This window comes from Kryptolebias marmoratus, linkage group LG7 (assembly GCF_001649575.2).
Source record: "Kryptolebias marmoratus isolate JLee-2015 linkage group LG7, ASM164957v2, whole genome shotgun sequence".
In the NCBI taxonomy this organism is placed as follows: Eukaryota; Metazoa; Chordata; class Actinopteri; order Cyprinodontiformes; family Rivulidae; genus Kryptolebias; species Kryptolebias marmoratus.
Genome location: NC_051436.1, coordinates 11,431,679 through 11,451,192, shown reverse-complemented (window position 1 = coordinate 11,451,192; position 19,514 = coordinate 11,431,679). Strand labels below are relative to the sequence as shown.

At 40.9% G+C, this 19,514-nt stretch overlaps 1 protein-coding gene across 5 annotated transcripts in view; it reads right to left on the bottom strand.

The window, feature by feature from the left end:
* The window catches only part of zmp:0000000660 (arf-GAP with Rho-GAP domain, ANK repeat and PH domain-containing protein 2), a 165,419-nt gene that overhangs the window by 123,111 nt on the left and 22,794 nt on the right, over nucleotides 1-19,514 (bottom strand). For all 5 annotated transcript variants that reach the window (XM_037976413.1, XM_017426249.3, XM_037976414.1 and 2 more), the window contains one exon: nucleotides 15,244-15,364. In XM_037976413.1, the coding sequence (XP_037832341.1) occupies nucleotides 15,244-15,364 (121 nt within the window). The remainder of the gene's footprint in view (nucleotides 1-15,243; nucleotides 15,365-19,514) is intronic.

Here is a 19,514-nt window from a genome sequence, read left to right as displayed (position 1 = left end):
TATCTGTGTACCACACTAAGCATGGAGAACAAAAAGAGTAGAAGAGAACTGTCTGACGACTTGAGAACAAAAACTGTGAAAAAAAAACAATCTCAAGGTTACAAGTCCATCTCCAGAGATTTTGATGTTCCTTTGTTCACGATGGGCAATATAATCAAGAAGTTTATAACCCATGGCACTGTAGCTAATCTCCCTGGACGTGAACAGAAGAGAAAAATTGATGAAAGGTTGCAACGTAGTATACTTCGAATGGTGGATAAGCAGCCCCTATCAAGATCTAAAAGAAATTCAAGCTGTCCTGCAGGCTCAGGGTGAATCAGTGTCAGCACAAACTGTCCATTAAGATTTGAATGAAATGAAACATTATGGCAGGAGACCCAGGAAGAGCCCACTGCTGACACAGAGACAAAAAAAACTAGATTGCAGTTTGCCAAAATGTATGCGAGTAAGCCAAAATCCTTCTAGGAAAACGTCCTGTGGACAGATGAGACCAAGATGGAGCTTTTTGGTAAAGCACATCATTCTACTTTTTTCCAAAAACACAATGAGGCCTACAAAGAAAAGAATCATACCTACAGCCAAATATGGTGTCAGTTCAAAGATGTTTTGGAGTTGTTTTGCTGCCTCTGGAACTGGGTGCCTTGACTGCGTGAAAGACATCAGGAAATGTGAATATTACCAAAAGATTTTGGGTCGCGATGAAGGGCCCAGTGTCAGGAAGCTGGCTTTGCGTCCAAGGTCATGGGTCTTCCAGCAGGACAGTGATCCCAAACATATTTCATAAAGCACCCAGAAATAGATGGAAACAAAACGCTGGAGAGTTCGGACGTGGTCAGCAATGAGTCCGGATCTAAATTCCACTGAACACCTGTGTAGAAATCTTAAAATTGCTGTTGGGAGAAAGCACCTTTCAAGTTTGAGAGACCTGGAGCAGTTTGCAATAACAGAATGATTCGAAATTCCAGTTTAGAGGTGTAAGAAGCTTGTTGATGAGTTGTTTTTTTTCCCAAAAGGATGTGCAACCAAATATGAAGTTGAGGGTGCCAATGATTTTGTGCAGCCCATTTTTGGAGTTTTGTGTGAAATATCAATTTTGCCCCCCCCCCCCTCTCTCTGTTTGCTGTGTTCTTCCAATACACGCAAAGAAAATAAAAACGTGTATAACAAAACGTGTGTAATTGCAATAATTTTCTGGGAGAAAGGCTTCATTTTCTGGAAAAATTTCAGCGGCGCCAACAATTTCGGCCATGACTGTAATAGGTACTTTTCAAGGTGTACATTTTCATTTTTAAACACCACAATCTGTTTTTTTTTTTAATCCAAAAAACTGTTAAACTAGCTTGTTGGATAAAAATTTGCTGCTTCTTTTAGAGCAGTGCACCAAAAAATTCCCTAGAATATTTGCTTTTTTTATGGTTTTTGAAAGGCTGGAACAGTTATACTGTGCAGCACAGTGCAGATGAAGTAAAAAAACTAAAAATAAAAATAGTTGTTGCTGAAAGCAACAATATGTTCTATTAAATATGTGGTTTAGGCAGAGCTTTAGAACACAGTTAATTGTTTTATAAGTGGCATCTTAAATGTATTCCTTGCCTTTAAAAACCATTTGTCCTTGAGCAGGATACAGAATTCCTAACTTCCTGTAAATCCCCACCTCCTGGATCACCGCTCAGCTAAATAGCCCCAACACAGTGCAATGCATCGTGTTCCAGCCACGGTTTTACATTCAGACAATGTACACTCAAAAGGCCTGTCAGACATCTTCCTCTGCAACTTTTCAAACAGACTTAAAAGAAGACATGAAGCCGACATTGTAAAAGCCCATTCCCCTCCCGCCCAAGACACTGAGCTATCAAAGCCAGCAAAGTGGAAACACAAGAATTACCAAAGGATTGCAAACACACGAGCACACACAGACCAACTTCACAGGTCCAAAGCTGAGCCCACTGGGGCAGCTGTTCAACACAAGCCCAGGAAAAAAAACAAAATCAAATGAAATCTGCAAACTGATATCAAAGCCCGCGATCAGCCGGGAAGCTCTTGCAAATTTGAGAAAGTCAACAGAGCCTTTTTTTTTTTCTTGGTATAAAAAAAGAGAGTGTAAACTTTGAAAGTTTTTGAAAAGTAAATGAACGTAATGCAAAAATCTACATACCGTCACTCATCACTGAAAAACAAACAAGTCCTCTGACAGAATGACAGGTCCTCGTCTGGAATAAGGAACAAACAGTAATCAACATTTGTGTGGTCACAATGGCCACCAAGCATTTCTGCTTTTTATTAAAGAAAGGTTTTTCTTTTTGTTTTTTTTAAGTGTTCATAAATTTGAGCAAACAATATGACAGAAGACCCTATGAGCCATCTCCAAACACAGAACTGATTTGGATTTGATTCAAAAAGTTACCGGCGCGGCATGGAAATTTTGAGTTTGAGTAATTGCTTCTCAGCTTGCTTTTAATGTCGAATATTGTGCTCATTATGTGCCCGTCCTTTGGTAGACACAAATCACGCCACCGGAATTAATTGAGTGATTACCATGCAGGAAATATCAAGAAATGTTTGTAAGAGGTTAGCAAACCACACATCAGTGCGAGAACAGAAAGAGTAATCGTTTCAGTTGTGGTTTATTGATCTCAGCCAAAGAAACGTGCGTCTTTTCCCACTTTCTTCCTTCAGCTTATTTTGAGAACAAAAGGTCTAAGGCTGGTGGGAACTTGGCATTGTCTTCAAGGCACCACAGAGTGAAGAAAAATCCAGTAAAGTAGAAGAAGAACAAGTACTGGACTGATTAAGAAGAAGAGACACGATGACATCTCATTGTCTGCGTAACAAACCTAATGTAGAACCAGGATTAGAGTCATTTTTTTCGCACGCTTCTCTCAAACCATCACCTCTCTGCCTGCCTTTGAGTGTCTAAATAACTTGGATTGCATACGACACCCTTCCCACTCCTTCGTGTAACACTCTGTTCGCCGCATCATCTTAAGTCAACGTCAGCCGTGGCTACCACCGCAGCGTGACCACGTACGGGAATCACGTTTTACAACTTTTGTCACTTTTCTACCGTCAACCGTGAAGCTATAGCAAGAAAAATAACCTGCTGAACAGAGAGGATTTGGCACCAAAAATAATAGGAATAAAAAAAAAAGAAAAGACAGCAGTATTTTCATGGCCTGTGGGAAACTATTTTATGAATACAAAGCAAGGAGAGTTCAAAGGAGGATCTTATTGTATATATATATAAAAAACAAGAGTTCAACTTTTTCAGAAAAAATAAAACTCCATACATTACTGTGAGGTCTAAGGAATGTCTGCTGGAAAGTCTGAGAGGAAAAATATTCAAAACAAAGAAGCTGCTCATTCTCATGCACTGCTGGTTAGCAATTTTATCAAACATGTCCTCAAAACAGCTTTCCAATCCCATATCAATGTATACAGGATTACATAATCCAACAAAAGTGGGCTCTATGAAAATACAAAGTTGTCTTTCAAACTGACAGTATTTGCATCCCATTTGGCCTGATTATGTCCTGATGTTCTTCTCTTTTCCTGCAAAATTCCAAGACGTACCCTGACCGATTTGATCAATATGAATGCTTAAAAAACGGTTTTCATTGTCCTCACAAGCACCAACGATAACCCTCAATCTTGATAATACTTTTATGCTGGGACTTAAAACTTCAAGTGGTCAAGCATGTTGAAAATTTAATGCAATATCAGTATCGCAAAGGACTGAAATAAATCACAGACACAAACTGTCAGTAATTTATTTGTCAAATCAAACTGAATCCAATCTATGTTTTTGCCTGTCATGTCAGTAAAATATTTCACATACTGCTCGACAGATTTAAACAAACCCCCAAAAAGTAATCACTGGATGTCCATCTGAAACTCATTAGACAATGCAGACTGAAATTGGAAACCACAAATATGGCTTTAACTCGGTAAATTTTACAGATATTGAGCTAAAATGTTGATGTGGTAGTAGCTGAGACATCCTCGACACATGCTCAAAACTCCAACAGACCAAGCAAGATCTTTGTTTAATGCTTTTTTCACGAAGGTGACGGGTGATGTGCCTTCCTTCAAGGAATATAGGTTCAATAATTATTAGATGTTTTTTTGTTTGCAGGTCAGATGGAATGAGTTTGAGGGCTAGATGTCGCTGGTAAAACTCTTTGAAATTGGAGTGTTTCTTTAACTCAACCTCTCACTGTAGAGAGACAAAAGACAGTAAGAAGTTTGTGATTGGTCAATCGGGTTTTAAGAATATTTTATCGATAACCTTCACTGTGACTATTAGACACTACTTCAACAGCCACAGCCCAGATACCATCTAAAAGTTTGAGACTAGTTGGCGACTTAGAATGGCGGGAAAATTGCAAGAAAAAAAAAAAAAAAATATATATATATATATNGGATATTCAACTTGTATCCCCTTTTATATATATATATTTTTTTTTTTTTTTAATTTTATTATACTTTCATTGAATTTTGCGTGTTGGTTACCAGGTGACCACTGAGCTGTGTGGCCATGTTTTCAACACAAGGTTTTTGAAAATCCAGTCTATTTTTTGTGAGAACTGCTTGCAATACTGCACTGTTGGCACTGGACATTATTTTACTGACCCCCTCCACCCACACCATACCAACCTCGGCTTGATGTGCAACACCAAGTTTGGCAGCCACTCTGTCGTTTATGATTTAATTTAAGTGCAGTTTTAATTTAAGATGGGCTGATCTGAACCAGTTTGTCAGTAATTAATATTTATCATAGTGTCAGGATCTGTGCCTTTTAATTGATCTTCTGGTAGTCATTTGTGTTGGGTTTTATGGTCTTGTTTTCTCTTGTGTTCCTGCAGCTCTGTTGTCCTTGTGTTCACTTTATTCCCCGTGTTTAGTATTGTGTTCTCGTGTAGTTTTCCTCCCTGTGCCCTCTGTGTCTCCTGTGTCATCATTTACCTGCCCTCGGTCATTTGCTCCTCAGAGATTTTCCCCGTCAGCCTGACAGTCCTATCTGAACCTGTCTCTAGTTAGTAATCCTGTTCCCACTCCCTCGCCAGCTGCCTTTATATTCAGTCTTGTCAATCTTTTCGTCAGTGGTTCATTGTTGGTCCTCACAACAATCAGGTCTACTCCTTGTGTTCCCTGTGATCCGCTGTATGCAAGGTCTCCTGTTTGCTGCCATGTCAGCTCTTTGTTTTAATAAAATCCCTTTTAGTTCAGACCTCAGCCCTCCTACATTCTGGGTGCAACCAACTCCAGACCTGATTCATAGACCTGGTTATTTGCCTCAGATGTTTAATGTCAGAGAGCTCCCTTTCAGGTGTTAAAATACAGCTCTGGAGACGATGAAAAATTGGCACAATGCCTGACTATTTTGAGAGAACAGTTTTTGCTGGAGTTTATGTTCAAAACTCAAGCGACGGGATTGCTCGCCTCTGTGAATCCCGTGAGAAAGTTAGGAGCCACGTCAACCGTTGCAGGACATTTTGAAGACTCTTTCACGAAAGCGGTTGGCCACCTCGTCACAGCCAAGTGAGAGACCACCTTTTGCAAACACGTCCATCTCTGCAAGTCTCCCTTCTTATCTTGAGATCCCACACAGTGTTTCTGCTTCCTGTACCTGAACTCGTCTCTTGTCAGGCAACCCACGAGGTCCTTCTGAATTCACAAAGAGCTGGAATCAATAATGAAAAGTCTTCTCAATTATTGACAGCCCTTTACATCACTGCTCTTTGCTGTCATTCCCCACCTTGCTTTTCTGAGGTCCATTACCTGCCCTGCGCTCACTTATTTGCCTGTTCATTTATTCAGGGCCTCCTTCTTCTTCTTCTCCTCCTCGGCTCCTCTTCTTTTCAACTGAGCTGTCAGTCTGACAGTCTGCAGTAGGAGGGATGGAACGAGCGAGCGAGAAGCAAGGTGGGAGGACAGATGGAAACTTCGAAAAATATAGTGCCATGTTCATATGCCTGCATGTGTATTTGACTTATGTGCCTGAATGTATTTTGCATATGTTTGAGTGAATGCTTTCGCTTTGATCTCACAAATAAAAGTCCATGATTGCTTGCCAAAATGATGATTTTTACTCCATATAAAAACGTGCCCTCACATCAGCACGGACATAAGAACGTTCCACTGCCACTAAAACCCAACAACCATCCAGCCTCCTTGCTTATTAGGGGGATATATACATGCACTGCCGACTATCTGAAAGACTATTCCACTTTACCCGGAGAGAGACAAGGAGAAAGGCATATAATCCTCACAGAAAGTGGATGAGATGAGAGCCAGGTCCACTCAGCGCACAACAGGGATCTTAGAAGCCGCCCACACAGTCTCTATCAGCAGCATTAAAAAAGAAAGAGACAAAAACACATACACAAAGCAAATGGACTGCAGCCAGTTTCTTTGTTTTCGCTCATTTCAATCATTTCGTGTCAAAACATGTGAACAGCATTTACATTTAGAATCAAATCCTCATCTTTGATGCTGATCACAATACTGCCAGCGTCTTAAATGTTATCAGCCAGTTTTAGCCTGCCACAAATTTATTGCTGCTTGCTCTTACAATTTTTCCTACAGCAGCTGGAAGAGAGCAATATAGGAACTAAAAGAGAAAACACTGAATTTACATACACCCAGAAAACAAACACGAGGAGGAGCTATTAAAACGCTCTGACTACAGTTTATTAAGTGTAGCTCCTCCTAATATAGAAGAGAAAAATCTCTATCATATGACAAGCACGAGTTTCAACAAAAAACGCTGAAGTACCCATCAGCAGGTGGTCAAACTGTCCATGTTACCTGCAATTGTACATCTGTAGGAATAACATTTCGCTAAAAATGCTTCCAAAACTATTGTTTCCTCTCAGTTCCTAACCTTTTACAGACACAATCAAAGTTTAATAGCAACAAGATCAGCATGAAGTGAATCATGTGAAAAAACTAATAATAATAAAAACACTATAAACACTAAAAATGGCTGCATTGTTGAGGTTTCTCGCACAAAACGCAATAGTAGGCATGCACAAAATGGGCTGCAGTGTTATCTCTCAAACACTCATGTCAACACAAATGCACAAAAGATTTCCACTTTGTAAGAAAAACAAACAGTGGCAAACGATTCCAAAACAATGCTGTTGTCACGTGGATGAGAGGCGCAAGAGAAAATGTCAATTGTGCAACTTTTCTGTGCAATTGAGGATTACAGTATAGAAAATTATGAAATAAGATCAAGGCAGCTACTATAGAGAGCATGTATGTAGTACAAACTAGCATACAGTGTGCTAGTCTGAACTCCGTTCACTGTGTATGCTAATGCGCTAATCACTGTATGAACTAGTATATACACAGTGTGGCTTTAAGTACTGCTGTTAATATACTTCAACTGTATTAAAAAGTGAAACAAAATGTGCATATTTCAATAAACCTGTAAGCTGATATTAAAATTAAGCTACACACATACTGTTGCTATGAGGTTTTTTTTTTTTTTTTTTAAATCATCAATGTCTCCATACTGACATGTCTAAAACTTTGTAGGTCCCTTTTAGCTTGATGATGGTAAAGTGTTACAAATATAATTACCTGTCTGATTATCTCATCATAAATGGAGAAAATGCAAAAGCTCTGCCCACGCGGAGTTTATTTTAAAAGAAAGACTTCATGAAAAAAACTGTGTTTTTGGAGACATGTTTTCAATCCAACAGTGAGAGTTTGCACTCGAGAAACAAAAATGATAGTTTTTTTTGATAACCAGTCACATCCTGCTCTCATTCCAGTGATTTAACAGATATTTGTCATGTTTTTTTTAACTTCACTTAGTAAGACGGTGTGAAAACTGGCTGTTTTGGCTCATACTTATTTAGAAATCTATGGATTTTTAAAACAGTTTCAAACTTTCAAACACCCCCAATATGTTAAAAAAATAAAAATAAAAAAGTCCAAGCAAAGGTCCTGGACAGTTTATAAATCTGCATTTGTTTTGTTTCTGGCCTCCTCCCAAACACATTGTTATTTTTACTCACCCGTTCTCTACATCTTCCTGACCCGCTCTATGTCATCTCGAACAAAACCCAACATGTGTTTACGAGCGCTCGTGGAAAAAGGGAATGCATCAGAATACAAATCAGCTACTCTTTAAAAGCCAAAAAACCCAATAAATCTCGTTTTCTATCATGTAGCACATTTGTCTGAAGCACCCTCCATACAACCCCCTCCCCCCACCTCGCCAACACTTTCCCTCTGCATCCTGTCTGCTCCTCGTCACTCTCTCCCTGCCTTCCTTCCTTCCTTCCTTCCTTCCTTTTCCCATCGTTCCTCTCTCGAGCTGACAGTACCTGAGGGAAGAGGCCACCTGCGGACCAAGTGGGGAATCAGCCGACAGCTGTGTGCACACTCTCTCCGGTGGCCTTCAATTATTCACTCACTTCTCCCCCCCCCTCCCCCTCCCTTGTCTCGTCTTCACTCTGCCCTTTTCATCTCTCTCTGCCGTCGCTGCTGTTACCTCTGTCTCTTCCCCCCCCACAGAGATTGCATGTCTGCCTCTGTGGCATCATTCACTCCCGTTATTCTCCGGCTTTATCCCCTCCCTCTTTTCTCGGTGCTCCGTCTTCTTCTGCACCTCTTGGATGCCTTTAACTCTCTTGCACACTCCTCTGACCATCATTCCATCATTTTGCCCCCCCCCCCTTTTATACGACTGCATCAGCCCAGCAGCTCTTTGACTCCACTCCACTAACCTACTCTTTCTCTTTCCCTCTGTCTGCTTCTTTTTCATGTGCTTCCCCAAAGATTGATGACTCTTCAGCACGAGGCGAGCGGGCCTGTTTAAAGATGCATGAGGTGATGAGGCCAAGTCCCCCCCCCCCAAACCCCTCTTCATTTCTCCTCCCAGCTTCTTATCCAGATAGCAGCCGCCACTTTTGCGAGAGGTTTCCCGCCGCTCCCCAAAGAGTCAGAGGCCACCTTCAATTCAGACAGCTCCCCCTCATTCCCAGCTCTTGTCAGGACGGCTGAGTGTGACGTATGACGAGCGGCGAGCTGTGATAAATGATGCCGCCGAGGAACCGTGACTCATAAACAGACAAAAAGGAGCTGGTGGTCATCGATATGATGGTGCGGCAAACTGACAGGGGGGGGGGCACGCTGAGCGTTCGCTGCTCCAGCGTGGGGAAAGAAAGACGCAGGAAGTTTGAAGGGCATGCTGATAATATATATATATATATATAAATACTGCCTATAAAGAACATGTGCACAAAGAATTAACAGAGGAGCAAAACTATTTAAAAAAAATTTAAGGCCTAGCATTCCTTAAAGGAATACACATCACCAGCTACCTTTCATAGCAGAGTTTTAGACCCTAAGATCATCTTATATTAATGACAGAATTAATGCCATTTTGGTCAAACTTTGAAATTAAGTGTGATCTCATGCTCAGTGTGGATATTGTGAATGACTATCTGCTAGTACCACACCAAATTTTAGCTCAATATCTGTAAAATCAGTTATAGCCTTTTTTTGTGTTGGATAAAGTGAATTCGCTGCGGTGGATTGACTCCGAAAGCTAATCAGGTGTAGATAAACATCTGATGATTAATTCCTGGGAGTCTCATTCAAGTCCACCCAGTGGTTCATGTGATATTTTGCTAAGAGACACAGATCACACCAACAGTTTTGAGCAAAAAATCTTGTACAGTGAGTAGAACTCAGTGTATGTGTTGGGGATTGCTCACAGCTACTGCCATGCGAAATCTTGGCTCATTATCTGTAGAATTGACTGAATTATAGCAATTTTGTGTTTTGTAACACCAGTTGGCTGTGTCAGACATCTTAAATAAGACTGACTTCAAAAGTTGATCAGCTTTAGATGTACATCTAATAATTGTGGCCTGAAAGTTTCATTCAAATCCATTCAGTGGTTCATGAGATATTTTGAAAATCAGGTTGGCGCCAGCAGCTGTTGCTACAGTTTTGAACAAAGATCATTTGGAGATCAGTCTCTGCTACTACCACACTAAATTTTAGCTCAATATCTGTAAAAATCAACTGAGTTGCAGCCATTTTTGCGTTTGCCAGCTGTGGCGCCTATCCTGAATTGGGTTGAACCCAAAACTTAATTGGTTGTAGATGTGCATCCAATGATTACTTTCTGAGAGTTTCATTAAAATTTTGTCCACTAATATGTTGCCAACAGACACACATGCACACAAGCAGACAAAAACATTACAAATGGTACCAAGAGGTACCAAGAAGTATGTTAGACTATAAAGTTGTTATAAAAAAGATTTGTTTATAGAATAGCCTGTTTCATAGTTGCTTTAAAAATACAAAAAAAATAAATTATTATATGGGATTGCAAATGCCCTTTCATGTGCATATTATGCTCCAACTCATCTCCATCAAACGAGTTGAGTAGAAGCCACAACTTTAAACTGTCACCCATATACAATTAGGACAGCTGCAGTGACGGAGTGTAAAATATCTGGGCCAGCTGCCACAATGTTAACTGCCCAGCCAGCGTATAAAAGATACAGATGCTGGAGGCTCCATGAATGAAATCCTGCATTCACTTTGTGGGCAAGTATGAAAAATTAGTAACCTTGTCCTTTTTAAATGATAGATCAACGCTGCAACTTTATCCGAGGCCATTAGAGAAACAACCTTTTTTTATTATTGTTTTGATCTCTACCAACTTGCTGAGGAATGAGCTACAGTTCTCGCCATCGTTGGCTAATTGGGCATTAACGATACAATTACAAGCGCTCCAGTCCAATTCATTTAATCCAGGCGTGATCCAGTTACAACTCAGTCCAGCTTAGTTTATCATTACGTTTTGATGCGACATGGTCAGATGTCAACATGATCGCCCATCAGGCCTAAAACAAACAAACAAAAAAAAAAGGTACAATTTTAATTTGATGAGTAAAGCTTGGAAAGTTCTCACTAAAGATCGACCAATCGGGGTTTTTCCCCGATCACCAACGCAGATCTTTAGACTCAGGGCAGCTGATAGCCAATAAACAGCAGCTTTTTTAATTTTTTTTTTATGTTAGTTTTTTTTTCTTTCTCCCAGACAAATAAATAAATAAAACAGAAAAAAAGGAATTTGAGCCAGTGCCTTTCAATGTTGCAGATGACAGTCAATAAAAGGAAAAGCATTGAGTTCAAAACATTTTTTGCCACAAATGTGTCTCAAATATAACAATCTTCTGTCCACAGCTGTGCCTGCTTTTCATTCAACCTGTTATGCTCATGCACGGCTAATGTTGTTTTATTTGAAGAAAAAAATTGGCAACAACTGATCTTACTTGTAGGCCAACTGGCCAATCTGTGTCGACCTCCAGTCGTTACGTACAATGACAAAACATGACAAGAATCAGAGTGATGCCAAAATGCTCAAAAACAAAAGAAAAATGTATTTATTCAACCTATAATTAAACAGGTACAAATAATGACAAATGAAGTTAATGAATATTGAGACTTCCAGATAAGTACAGACATGAAAGTTCAATTTTAAAAAATACAATTTTAATTTAATTTTCCTCTCCAGCATCATGTAATCTTAATGAATGCCATGGTTTCCATGTAAAGAAAAAAACATACATTGATCCATTTGAGTTTTATTCTTGGTGGTGTATTTATAAACACTACATCATAAAGTTTGGGAATTGTGTGCGTGGGTGGGTGTGTAAGAGAGAGTGTTTGTTTGTCTGTTAGCAAAATATTTCCCACAGCAGTCAACTGACTTTAGAAAACACAAAATTGGATTCAATTTACATATATTGATCTGAAATTTGGTGTGGTAGTAGCAGCTAATATTCATTCTAAATACAAACTCTGAGCACAAACAGATTATGTAAAGTCTTTGTTTAAAGTATTGCAATTAACTACTGGAGTCACTGCTCTCTGTCTGTTAGCAAAATATATCCTGTACCATTGGATTCGATTTAATTACAATCTCAGAAAGTGTTACATCTATGACTGATCAACATTTGGAGTCAACCCAATTCAGTATGGCCACCACAGCTAATCAACAGTCATCCCCAACACACACTCTGAGCACTAACAAGTAATGTGGGTTCTTGCATACGACTGTGCTCATTTTCAAGATGTGTCTGAATTGTCTAGAACGTTTCAACAGAATACGAACTTGGTTTGAAACTCCAGCATGAAAGTGGGCGGGCGATATGCATTCTTTCAAGGAATGTTAGGTCTCGACTTTCCACTTATTTTCCATGACAGGAGTAAATCCGATCATTAGGGTTTTGTTGCTAATTAGAATTTTAAACAACTTAGTGATTCTGACAAGAATAACACTCTACGCATTTAAGTTAACATAAATGAGCTTCAGCTGCAGGGTAAGTGAAATTATCTGTTGAGCTTATCAAGTGCAAAACAACTGATGCTCAATAATGAGCAAATCAAATATGCTTTTTTGTTTTTTTTTTCCTCGGTTCAACAGGTGTCAGTAAATCAATACCTCGCGCTGCCATCCCAGCTGATTGTGTTCTCACATATTAATGTGCCACAGAGTGACTCAAAGCTTCCCGTTATGCAAACCTCAGTTTCACCAAGCTCACTTTTGTTCCTCTTTTTTTTTTTATAAGAATCTAAGGGCGTAGGATATATCCGACCTGAGCCACGGACCCTCGATTAGTGAATGAGCCATTTGACCCCGAGCTGCTTAATGGCTCGCCGTCAAGAAGGCAGGGGCTCGACGGCAGAGAGCGAGGAGCGGGAAGCGCCTTTTTTTTCCCCGCTTTCATTAGGTTCGACACGGAAAGCTTCCACCTGTGAGACGATAAGCTGAGACAACTTTCATTCTGTTTGTCTGACAGAGGGACGGAGACGGGAAGCGGTAATGAGATTATTACGGAGCCCCTTAGTTTTTCTTTACTTACATTACCTTGTATAATCTGCCCTTCAGGTTCACTTTATGACACGGTTTCAGGCAGAGAAATAAAGTAATTACTGCCACGAAGATTTCTTTGAGCTCCGTATCGCACACCCATGTGCACTACAAAATGTTCAGAACATTAACTTGTCCGGTACTTAAAAGCAAATTACGGTCGACTGATATGATTTTATGAAATACGTTTAGCTTTCTGGGATGTGTGTTTAGTCTAAACGACCCCCGAGCGGATAAAGTGCTTTAAAGTATGTTTAAATCATCTCTAATTCCTTTATAGTTTGCTTTTGTCGAGTTAAACTTTCTTATAATCTTTTAAACTAGTCTTGAATAATGTTTTTCAGGTTTTCTGAAGGTCTTTGGTTGCGTTTTTTTTTTTTTTACTCAGTTTCTGACCTCGTAACTGACCATGACAGCATTATATGGAGTGTGTGTTCAAAAAATAAAATAAAATAAACCAAACAAAAGAAAAAAAGCCATATCACGATAAACAGTATCTGAAAGTCATGTCTCTAAGAAAAAGAAAAAGAAAAATTTTTTTTTTAAAAAAATCAGCAAAGACTTGAAAGATGTATCATCCTTCAGCTGAGCATCGACTGTATGTCAGGTTTTCAGCCAACAGCTCACATTGGAGCTAAAATACTATTATATGTGTCAAATTGTGTTACTTTTATTTTGTTTCATAAAATATTTCAAATAAATGGGAACAAATTTTATGTCAAGCTGCTAGTATCCTGAATAGCTAATAGCTGTCTTTTTGGACATGGCAACCCTATGAGGTTTTGAAAAAAAAAAAAAAAAAAAAAAAGGGACTGAATTTTTTTTTTTGTTGTATTTTGCATATGTTGCACTATTTATCCGAAGAGATTTCCTAATTCAAACTAAGAAAAATGCAGAGTTTGAATCTTTTCATCCTGCGGCGAGTTGCTCTGTTCATGCCGGCTGAACTCCCATGCAAACCACCCTCCCCTCTCTCCCTCCTGAGGATCGCTGCAGTTTAAAAGCTTGGAACTCTGAACATTTCTGCTTTGGTTAATAAAGCACCTTGAACGAGTAGTTAAACATCTTCCAAGAACGACAATGGAAGTTCAGCTGCCTGAAGATTCAATTTCAAATGGACTCCGCTGCTTTTTGGCCACGTGTCAAAAACACTGATTCACCCCGACTTTGAGCCTTTTTTACATCTGAGTGACTCATAGGTCAAAGATAAGGAACTAAAATGGTTAGGTACCGAACTGAAAATGAGAGAACAGCAGCCAAATTTCAAAGAAAAATCTTCAGAAAGGCCACAGGAACAGCCAATCAACACCACACAAAGACTACAAGGAGGTCAGGCTGCTTGGAAACGCAGCATAAAGAAATTAGGGAGGACTCAAAACTTTCAAACAGTTCTGCACATCCTTCTAAATTATCAGCTTTTGTACATTTCAGTCACTTTTTTCACCCTCGAATCCAGCAAAATTATCCACACTGATACACTTTTGCAGCAACTTACCGTTAAAGGTTAAAATCAACAATGTACCGTAAGAACATGTCGTTCTTTCAGCTGCTCCCTTCTTCCGGGGGTCGCCACAGCGAGCAAACTCGCACAAATGATTTGGCAATTGTTTGACGCCGGATGCCCTTCCTGATGCAACCTGGGCTTGAACCCGTGGCCCTGACCAACTGAGCCACTGCAGCCCATACGCCATGAGAACATACACAGCGTTTATTCGTGAGTTACAGAGACTTGTGTGGGCAAATTTGGTCCAAGACGTCTTTAGGAATCCGTGCTAAAAGGCTGACAGCGTAGGGGTCGACGCTCTGGTGTTTCTCTCCCCCCCCCAACAAACGCACTCTTAAGCTAAAAGTTCAGAGTTACTTGCCAGCCACTATTAGTCTCGCTACTCCTCTGTACTTAATGCACAGGCATAAAATGGTTATTGATCTTTTTTTTCACACACTTTGAACGGCAGAAAACCTTCCTAAAGCACAGAATCATTTCTTTGCACGGTGGTAAGATTCTGAGTCATGTAAAACCTCTCTAATGACACTTAAGAGCAGCAGGAGAAAGAAACTTCAGAGAGAGAGGTGTGTGTGTGGGGGGGGGGGTGCATTTAAGCCAAAGGCAGGAAAAATAGGTAGGAGAAAGACAGAAGATTGCCACAGAGGCATTTAGAAGGGGAGATGACACTGGGAGACGTAGAAACAGAGAGGGGGGGGGGGCAGAAAGAGAGAGAGAGAGAGAAAAACAAAGCCAGACAGCAAATCAGACGGTCAGAGTGACAGAGGCAGACTGACAAGTAGCGAGAGCAGATTGAGGAGCTGATAGATGACTGCTGGAGAAGATGTACCTTCTTTTTCAGCCCGGAATACAAAGGTCCGGAGAGAAGTGACAACTTCAAACTTGTTGTCTCCGAGTCCTCGCACCTGTCTGACGGCACTGGCCAGGATCAGACCTTTGGAGTACATCTCCTAAACAACGAGACATAAAAATTAGCTATGAAAAACACAGAGACACACTGAGCTACATGCAGGCTAAAATTACCATCAAATTGCTGCTTATACCCATTATCTGCATCTGTAAACACACAATCACTTTTTCCACCCCTCCAACACATTGTTTGCATCAATAGATGTGTAATTCTGACTTGTATTTTTGTCAGGGACTGCATTCATTTTGACAGCCATCCTCATCAAAACAGAACCCATATTCCATCAATACAGCGTCAGATTCATTTTCACAAATACCCACCCTGCTTTGCTTTCAAGCAACAACTTTGATATTAAAAAAACGGCGCAGAGCTACATGGTCGAGAAGGGTTTGAATCAAAGTACAAACAGGAAATCCACACCGTGATGTTTCAGAGTGGGCAAGCCAAGTCGAATCAGCGTCAGGGTGCACTTTCACCTCGGAATCCAAACTTCAAATGTGGAGGATTGGAAACTGAACAAGAGGAAAATAAGCACTAAAAAAGGGGAATTAAAAGAAGCCCGAACGAGAATAGCACACGAGGAGCTGTTATTTTAGCACAACCAAACACATTTAAAAGGCTGAAAACAAAACCTCACAGGCATTTAAAAGAAGTACAGAACCAGCAGGCGCTCGAGTAAAACAGGATTTGGCTGCATGTCGGCAAAGGCTGGTGTCAAGGGACAGATTGGCAAACTCAGTAGTTCCCAAAGATTTTCTTCTGGGCCCCCCCTATGGAAAAAAGCCTCTGTGCAAAATGGGGTTAAAAACCTGTCCCCGTCAAAAACCTGTCCATTATGCTTAGTCAGGCATTGTTTTGTTTTTTTTCATTAATCCATCCTGCGCCCCCGCTGCAATGGCACTGCGCCCCACACTTTGTGGCATCAGTTTGCCCAGTGGTTCCCAAACTAGTTTATCGTGATCTTATGATCGCTCGCTCTCCTGCCTGGCAATGGGCTGAACAAACCATCAGGGGGACAAACCAAATATAACATTACATCGTTTCCATTGTTGAAAAATGTAACTGTAGGTGCTTTATGTAACGGTGTAGCTGGACGTGTTAATGTTGTGAAACAGACTTTCTGTTATTGTCTGTGAGGCTGTGCGTTTTGAAAACTGGGCTTAAGATGTTTCCTTTTAAGAATTCATATAGTTAGGGTTGGCTTTGGTTTCCTGAACCATCCTTTGGTTATGCTGCTATAGGCTCAGACTGCTGTTGGACAAACTGACTACATTTCCACATTTTGCCGTCTTTATTTTCTCCTGTATAATTATGGCTGCCATTAATCTTTGTTTCTCTTTTTGTTTTTCTTCCCATAGAAGCCCCACATTGACCAAATGTTACTGCATTTGTCTTTTTTCCTGTCATCTTGACCCCCAGCAAATGGCGGTACGCAGCTATTTATCCTGATCCCGCCTTTGCTGATGCTTTCTTCCTGCTGAAAACGGAGTCATTCTTTTCCGCCGAGATTGCAACAAAGTGAAGGTTTGACACAGTCAGCTGGCTTCCTTAGATAGATTACTTTTACTTATTGGCATTTTACGATGTACTGTATGTGAACGTATTGTACAGATGGTCCTTTACTTATGAACGTCTGAGTTACGAACTTCGGTACATACGAACAAAGTTGTCCGCAAGTCTAAAGGGTGTTCTTAAGGATAGTTCTCATACCGGCTGATTGGCGGGAGCGAGCATGTAGCTCGTACGCAGCAGTAGCGTGCGTTGTAAACAATACCTAGTACCCACGCGGCCGCCTACAAGCGTGTGTTGCAAACTGGCCAGAATAACTTTGTGATTCTGTGATTGTTTTGCAAAGTTATTGCCCTTATAAAGCATCCTAACATGTCGGGTGTTAAGCGCAAAAGCGCTGGTGATGCGGCTGGTAGCGCTAAGAAACGCCGGGCCATCACGATGGAAACGAAAGTGGACATTATAAAAAGAGTGGACTAAAGAGCTCAAACAGAGCCTTGCACTAACCCACCTCCTCGTTGGGTTAGTGCAAGCTGTCAGTCAGCTGTGTTTGATGGTCGAAGAAGGGGAAGAAACCCCTCCCCCGCCTGTAAATAATCCAAACTTCAAATGTTGGAGATCTGAAATGAAGCTGAGGGGAAAGAACTCCAAAAGTGAACTGCAGCACATTAAAGAAGCGCAAACATAGGAATAATACCCAAGGAGCTGCTATTTTAAGTGAAAGAAAAGACACAATAAAACAAACTTCACAGATATTTTTTTAAAAAAAGGAGATATGTGCACATTTCTGGGCTTTGGAGCACGGTACAGGACGTGCTCAGGTAAATTGGGATTTGGTGTATTGTTTTATTATCCCCCCATGTTTTCCCACACAAGTATCTCTTTTGGAAGCATCAAAATAAGGAGGATGATGCACTGGAGGCTTCCTGGCCCTCTTTGCATTCTCCCTTGATAATGGCAATTAAAGTAGTGGGTCACAGCGAGCGCGAAACAGTCAGGAAAGGAAGAAATTAAAGACGATCGCGGCTTATGGAAGCGAGGACAGAATGGTACCGCTGTCACATCAGTATTCCGAGCCTCGTGCGGCAGGTATAACACAGAATCTCCCTTAAAGTAGGTGGAAAAATCCAGAAAGAAATCAGATTGTAATGTTCTGGCGACAGAGTGAACTTGGGAACAGTACATTACGCTTCTGTAGCGATGTGAAAATCACTTGGTTACTTTTTAAAAAAAAGGTCATAGCACATATTGCATTATTCATGTAGATAATGTCATTATCATTTCAGAAAAGGGAGAAGAAGGAAAAAAAAAAACCACACAGACATGACTCGCTCATATTCTCTGTCGCTCTTCAGCGGTATTGACCTGAATTTTGATTCTCTGCAGTCCCCGGAAAAAGGAGGACTTGTGTCGATTGCCATGCACAATGCTGCATGTTTGCTCTACTGTCCTATCCCGGGGTCGTGTCCTGCGTAGACGAGAGAGCGCGAAGTAAGCGGAGGGAGGATGAATGGGAGGGGGAGGAAAAAGGCGCTGAACTTCTGACTCCCTCTCGCCATTCTTAATTAAGCCAGTGACCTTGCCGTCCACAAAATGAAGAAAAGCCTATTTCTAGGGACCGTAGGGCCAAAAATACACCACTAACGTAGGGGGAATGGGGGCGGTAGTCACGGAGGGATGGATACATGGATGGAAGGAGCTTGAAATGGACAAAAAAGGAAAAAATAAATAAAAAGGGGAGAGAAATTAGGTTTGTGTGAAAAGGCCAAGGAGAGAAATAAGAGAAAGAAAATGGAAAGAGCATGGAGACAAAAACAGAAGGGGAAATCTAAAAGTGGCAAGGGAGGACTGAGAGAAAAAAAAAAACAACCAGAAGAAAGCATGTAGAAATGAAGATGCCTAAAAGGGTCAGGTAGGGGTCCTCCTCGTATTAAAGCAGGATGTTAACAATGGGCGAGAAGTGGCTCAACCTAATTACCGACAGGCAGCCTCGTGCGCTCCTCTCCTCGGGAGTTTCACCGCCGCCCCCACTTCCTCCTTCCTCCCTCTAAATTTAGACAGGAGTTAAAAGAAGGTGAGGCGAGGAGGAAGCGGAGTGCGCGTGTGCGCGGATGAATTATCTCCGTGGTTGTGCTCTGATAATTACTGTATACCCCCAGTATGGGTTAACGGTAATTAATTGTTTTAATTCCAGTTTTGGGGTCACGAAGGAGAGTTGTTTAATTGCGGGTTTGCGCGTCTGTAAATACTCCGGTGGTGGAGTCGGCAGATAAAAATAAAAAATAGAAAAAACAAAAAATTAAAACGAGGTGGTTGGCGGTAAAGAATTGGCGGACGGAGGATTCGGACGTCGTGTTTATGGACTAATCTCCAGAGGGCAGGCTGCCAGGGAAGCAATGAGGCCTAACTATCTGTCCGTCTCTGAGCACACCTCCCTCCCTGGTTCGTACAGCCGTCCCTACATTCGCGAACCCTCTGTCACGCCGTAGGTCGGTGTCACGATTTCTCTCTTTTAAACAAGTGGAAAAGCCTCTCTCCTGCAAGGATAACTTTGTCTCTTTTCTTTTCAAAAACAAACTAGTAAACTTCAGGAAACAATTAAAGCAAAGCAATGGAGCTAAAGCCTACAATAATAGAGGCACCGTGAGGAGAAAACAGGGAGGAGGAAAAAAAAAAAAAAA